Below are 6,016 nucleotides of genomic sequence, written 5' to 3' on the forward strand. Positions count from 1 at the left end.
CCAGGCTAGCTAGGAAGACTACCTAGGGAAAAAAAAAAAGGCGAAGTGAAACCTAGTTGAGCCCAGTGAGAACCGTATTTATCTTTTCTAACTGTCCACGTGAGGTCAAAAGGGGACTTGGTAACGCGGTTTTGCTAGAGGACTGGGCATAAAAAAACACCTAGAGAGAGCAATAAATGACCGGGGAGGGGGATTTAAGGGGTTCTGAGTGACCCCCCGCCCCCACCCTGCGCGCCCGCAATCCAGTTTGGTATTGGTGATGCTGACAGTCTTAGGGGAGTGAGAGACAATAGAAAAGGCTTGGGGAGTCCCCAGATAGGTCAGCAGGGAAGGGGGGCGCCTTTGGGAAGTCTAGTTTGGAAGTACTTTTTTTTAACTCTTTGTGTACCAGAGGGAGGACACCCCCCCACCCCCACTGCACGCCAACCCGGCAAAGAAAACAAAGTCTATCGTGGTCTCCTATAGCCTAAAGTCATCCCGGGAAGCGCTTTCCTTTTGACAGAAGGGAGCTGATTCGCTAGTTGGTAGACCAGGGAAGAGGAGAAACCCAAACATCTTTTAAAAGGTCTGGGGCGTTTGTGGGAAGGGAGTTATGGAGAAATAAATAAATAAAACATAAGTCGAAAGTTTGCAAGCTTGTGGATCTCTCTCCATCCCGACTGGAAAGGCAGTGGAAGGTACGAAGGACAGAGAGGAAACGAAGCGATCGGGACCCGGGGACTCGGAGGGGAAAGGGCGAACGCCTAAGGCTGCTGTGACTCTGAGGAGCTCCGGGCCAACCTTAGACTCGGGGATGGACAAGGCGAAAACCACGGAAACTGTACTTACTTTCGGAGGGGAAGTGGGACGGCATGTCGATTTTATAAACCTCCTTGGCGTAGTACTCCTCGTCGCTCCGCTCGCGCTCGCAGGCGGCTGCCCTCCTGCTTGCCTTCTCCTGCAGTAAGTCCCTAGTACTGTTGTAGATGGAAATCACCTCCGGGGGGACCTCATCCGGCTCCGGATAGTCTTCCGGGGGGCTGGTGAGCTTCAGCTTGCTCAGGATCTGCCCGCGGATGGCCTCGATCCTCTTGCGCATAAACTGGTCCATGTCGAGGGTGCTGCAGGTAGACAGACTAAGCGCCACCGGGACCAGATGCAGGAGCAAAAAGGTTCTCAGCACACAGTAGTGCATGTTTTTAAAAGGAAGAAACGTGGCTGTTGTTGTTTAAAGTAAGAAAAAAAATATATAAAAAGAAGCTAGTAATTCTCAGAGCGGGTCAGGTAGCGTTGTTTTTAATACGAAACTTTTGCAAAGCAGTCGAAAGTCAGTGCTCAATAGAAAAAACGTCCCTGCCTGGGATTCCTTTAAAAAAGAAAATGCAACGCGTTCCCAACGTGGAGATATTAATATGCGATGCTGGGGCGCGGGGGGGGGGGATCTCTCACTTTAAGGAGTAAGAAAGGTTTGTTTTTTGGTTTTTTTTTTTCCCCTCCTGGAAGGGGGAGGGTGAGTGGCTCTGAAGTAGAAATAAACTTAAGAGGAAGAAATGGAGTTCAGTGTGTCAGGCTCGGGTGCGGAGTGGCTGATCTGAACTCCGATCCTCCGGCCAAAAGGGAAGAGACGAGAAGCTCCGGGGGCTGGCAGGAGGCACGCAGGGCGGCGGGGGAGCGCTGAGCGGCGGCCGGGGCTGCGCCGGGCTCTAAGTGAGATGTTCAAAGACCGAGCGGCTCGGCCCTGCCTTCCACACGTGTGTGGATGAGTGTGCGTGTGGATGTGTGCGCGCCTGCGTGTGCGTGTGCGCGCGCCGAGGGCGAGCCTGGCGAGCCGCGGGGAAGGCAGATGCGCCCGGGGAGCGGCTCACTCGGAGACTCGGTGGGGGTACTGTCCGCCCGGGAGATCCACCGAGGCCGGAGCAGGCGGCGACGATCCCGCTCCTGCTGGCCGGCCGCGCTGTGGCCTACACCCGGCTGGGTCGCTCCACGTTGCAGGCGCCGCCGCTGCCTGCAAAGAGGGCCAGCCTCCAGCTCGGTCCTTCAGATCCTCCTTTTCTTGCTCCAGGCGGCCTTGGGCGACAGAGATCGGCCACCTCCTTAACCCCCTGTGGAACAACACCGCCTCCTGGGCGCGTTGGCTGCGGGCTGCCCCGGGACTTGCACCCTTCCTTAGTCTCTCCCGGCTTCCACCAAGCTAGCACTTTCTCGCTTAGGGTAAGTAGGTACTAGCGACCCTAAAATAGACCTCTGCCGCTCCTTCTCTCTGCAGCTGGGTTGCTCCAGAAGGGCTCCTTAAACCCGATTACTTCTCTCCATCCCTGGCGCCTGCCCTAGAGCTCAGCTCTCCTGTGCCTTCTCTCTTTCTCTCCTACTCGCTCTCCTGCCGGCAGCTTCAGCAGCTCCGCTCGGAGCAAACCCTCTGCTGCCAGCAGATAACATCACGATCCTGCCCGGAGCTGAGATTTATAAGTGCTCCCCGAACCACGTGTTTGCCTTCAACAAAGTGACGCGCTAGGATTACAGTCAGAAGTCCTCTGTTACTAAGACCACGAGCTGCTCTCGAACGTTGAGGGGGTGTGGAAAAGGGGATGGCCCGTAGGGGAGGGGCGACTGGCAGGAGGAATTTGCAGTAGTCACTGTCTCTCTGATCACCAAGGGACTGTCTGTGGAGGGGCAGGCAGCTAAGCAACCCTTTTCTACATGGTGGGGATCATTCATTCGCAGCTTTCCTGAGTCCCTCCTGTATTGAGCACATGTGCACGCATGTGCAGGCGTGTGTACACACACACACACAGACACACACACACACTGTTTTCCATAATATTCCAGGCCATCCCAGCCCTGAAGACATGCCCCCCCAATCTGAGATTCCTGACCTAACTTTTGAGTTCTCAGGGATTCCACAACAGGTTGGTTTTTATTAATCTGTTTACAATCCAGCCTTGTTTGCCTGTGAACTAGCAGAAAACAGAAGTGCCCCTTTCACCCAAGCATGCTGTGTGTCACTGCTTTGAAAAAAGGAACTGTTGCCTTCTTTACTGTGAGTCCCTGCTCACAGTCCCTGCTCACGTGGCCCTCTCCTCAGCCTTGTATAGCTAAGACACCTAGGTTTCAAATGTTTGCTGACTCCTGTCACACCATACTCATAGCTTGACATTTTCTACCCCAACCTGCCCAAACTGGATGGATACCAGAATCGTTCTTGCCACTGTTCTTTTTCCCTTTCACCTTTAGTTAGTCAAAGTCAACATTTCAATCTTAGTGATGACTCTTGTGGCCAAGCTGACTAAAGCTGGAAACTGTTGAGAATTCCCCCCAGGTCAAGATCTCTATGTCATTTCCTAGTTCAAGAGGACCAAGCCTTTAGGGATGCATACAGTGTGTGGATGTGTGTGTGTGTGTGTGTGTGTGTGTGTGTGTGTGTATGTGTGTGTGATGATATGTAATGATATAGCTGGCATACAGTATATACAGCAATGAACATTATTATTTGTATTTCACTGACAGGGAGACAGAGGCCATAAGAAGCCAAGTCTGTTGTTGCAAAAACAGGAAATGGTGGGCCTGGATTTTGCAGAGCAGGCCCACTGCCTGAGCTCTCCCCTACCACGCACTTTTAAGAAGTATCGGTCCCAGAATATCTGACAAAATTCTGAGGTTCAGTAAGTGTGGGAGATGCAGAACACTCTACTACCCTCTTATAGAATCAAGATCTCACAGTCGCATTCTATGTTCTAAGGATCCTGCGGAAAACTCTCTCTTTAATCATCTTCCCACCCACCTTGAACACAAAATTCCTCTACTCCACTGACCCTGCAAAACCCTGGAATGAATGAATTGTTCCAACATGCACCTAAATGACTCTGAAAACCATACAAAACCCTCCATTATTGGCAGGCTTCTGCCTTCAAGGTCAGCTCCAGATGGAAACAGGTCTCCAGGTTAGACCACCACCTACGATTCTATAAGCTGAAACAGAACTGATGGAGAGCTACTGTGCGGCTGACAGTCTCAACGGCTGGAGTCGTCCCGTGGGTCCCGTTCTGATCCAGCTGTCCAGAGAAGACGCAATGCCACTGTGGAATACAGCGGCGTGTGGGGATGCTGCCAGGAAAATCTGTTGAGCACATAGGTAGGGTGTTCTCTGCAGCCAGCAAGCCTTTTACTGGGTGCTGAGGCTCTCCTGGGGAACAACCCATACGTACACTGTAAGATGAGCCGATGCGGTTGAGGATATGAGTGGGCAGAGCAGCAACAAGTCCCCCGTATTTCATCTGGGAAAACAAGTATTCCATCCATGCAGGCAATCAGCACCCACACTCCCGCGCACGATAGCGGCTGAGCATTACTCTACCCCTTAGGCCCCAGGCCAGAACCCTTCCTAAAAGGCTCCTTTAGTTTTCCCAAAGCCCAGGAGGTGACAGACACATCTCTGTCTCTCCATATGACCGAGCACAGTAACTGAATTCAGCAGGAAAGGAGCCTCTCTCGTCTCCCAGGAGAACAGCTCTCCAGAGCGACTCTTGGTTGTCCTAAGTGAATCCTGTCTTCCGTAACACTAAGGCCTCTACATCCCCATAGTCAGGAAACAAAACCACCACATTTAAGGATCATAGGTGCTCAGTGCTCCACGGGCAGTAAGGTAAGAGAGCCTATCGCATACACCATCTTGACTACCCCAGTGGTCAGGGGACCGCTCCATGAGGTCAAAGTCCTGCACTGTGGCTTTATGAACTTATGGAAGTTATTCAGAGACTGTTCATCACCTGTGAGAACTGGGACACGTACAGAAGACTATAGGGAGGGGTCATCATACAAGGCACGGGAAGTGTTTATAACAAAGTCGGGGCCTCGTGTCTGCTCATTAAATTAGCTGCTAGTACCCTCTGTCCATCGCAGTCAGGGGCCACTGCCAAGCATGTCTGTGCCTGACCTCCAAGCCTCACCCAGGACATACACAGGGAAGAAGCCACCCAAGCCTGCTTGTGGCACTCTGCCCCTCGGTAACTGTAGAATAAACAGCTAAGAAACACAACTCTTGATGAAATACGATACAAACCTGCTATCAAAGTTCAGTTAGGTACTAGACGTTCAGGTCTCTGAACACCCTAAAGTGAAACGTTTGCTTTCTTGGCCAGAGAGGTCAAAGAAAGGGAAGCAGCTGTTTCGACCAGCAGCCATGACTACTTCCTCATTAAAGGGTCTGTCGTTCACTTCAGCAGCGTGGAGCGCCCACAGAGCAAGGCTGCTCACTGCTGAACTGGGGTTTGTCCCCTGTGTCACGGTGACAGTCTGGCCTGGGGTCGCCTTCCTCTCACCACAGAATAACTTATCTGTGACGATTCGGTAAGCGTTCTCAATGCTTTCTAGCATTCAAAACAGAACAGAACAAAACAAAACAAAACAAAACAAAAACACCAGGAAGTAGGGGGATATGAAGCTGCAAATGTTTTTCCAATCACTGTGACAATAAGTGTAAGGGTAATTCTTTTCCACTCTTCCTTGTAACTTCTATCTGTGCAGTTACTTATTTGTGTGAGCATGCTTGCCATGGCACACCTGTGGAGGTCAAAGGCCAACACTCCTTCTACCATATGGCTCCTGAGATGGGAACTCAGGTCGCCACGCCTTTACTCTCAGAGCTCCTTTACCGATCTGCTTCTGTGATTTCGTCTTTGAGCCCATAACTCAAAAGCAACGCTTGGTTCACATCAGTTTTTTTTTTTTTCCTCTGCATGATCTGTATGTTTTCCAAAAAACAAGTTTAACCATGGACTAACAAGTTCTCAGTAGAATAAGACATTAATAAAGAGAACCACAGACACCGCTCGGTCAGTAAAGTCCTTGCCTCGCAAGCATGGGGACCTTAGTTAGCCTGATCCCCAGCACTCACATAAAAGCTGAACACAGCAGCTTTACAACCCCAATCCTGGAGAGACAGAGACAGGAGGCTCCCTGGGTCTTGCTAGCCAGCTGAGTCAGTGAGCTTATGGCTCAGTGAGAGACCCTAGCTTAAAAACTAAGATGGAGGATGGGAGGA

At 51.3% G+C, this 6,016-nt stretch overlaps 2 protein-coding genes across 2 annotated transcripts in view; one reads left to right on the forward strand and one right to left on the reverse strand.

Annotated features, from left to right (window-relative positions):
- Positions 1 to 1,698, reverse strand: part of Tgfb2 (transforming growth factor beta 2) — an 84,058-nt gene extending 82,360 nt beyond the window's left edge. The window contains exon 1 of the mRNA XM_031338002.1: positions 829 to 1,698. Within this exon, the coding sequence (XP_031193862.1) occupies positions 829 to 1,174 (346 nt within the window). The 5' untranslated portion in view covers positions 1,175 to 1,698. The remainder of the gene's footprint in view (positions 1 to 828) is intronic.
- LOC116097021 lies at positions 1,530 to 5,646 on the forward strand. Its single transcript, XM_031379473.1, has 3 exons — positions 1,530 to 1,554; positions 1,688 to 2,190; positions 3,484 to 5,646. Exons 1-3 carry the CDS (start codon positions 1,530 to 1,532, stop codon positions 3,619 to 3,621), a joined length of 666 nt encoding a protein of 221 aa, XP_031235333.1. The 3' UTR covers positions 3,622 to 5,646.
- Positions 5,647 to 6,016: the final 370 nt, after the last annotated feature.

Source organism: Mastomys coucha, unplaced genomic scaffold (genome assembly GCF_008632895.1).
Source record: "Mastomys coucha isolate ucsf_1 unplaced genomic scaffold, UCSF_Mcou_1 pScaffold1, whole genome shotgun sequence".
NCBI lineage: Eukaryota > Metazoa > Chordata > Mammalia > Rodentia > Muridae > Mastomys > Mastomys coucha.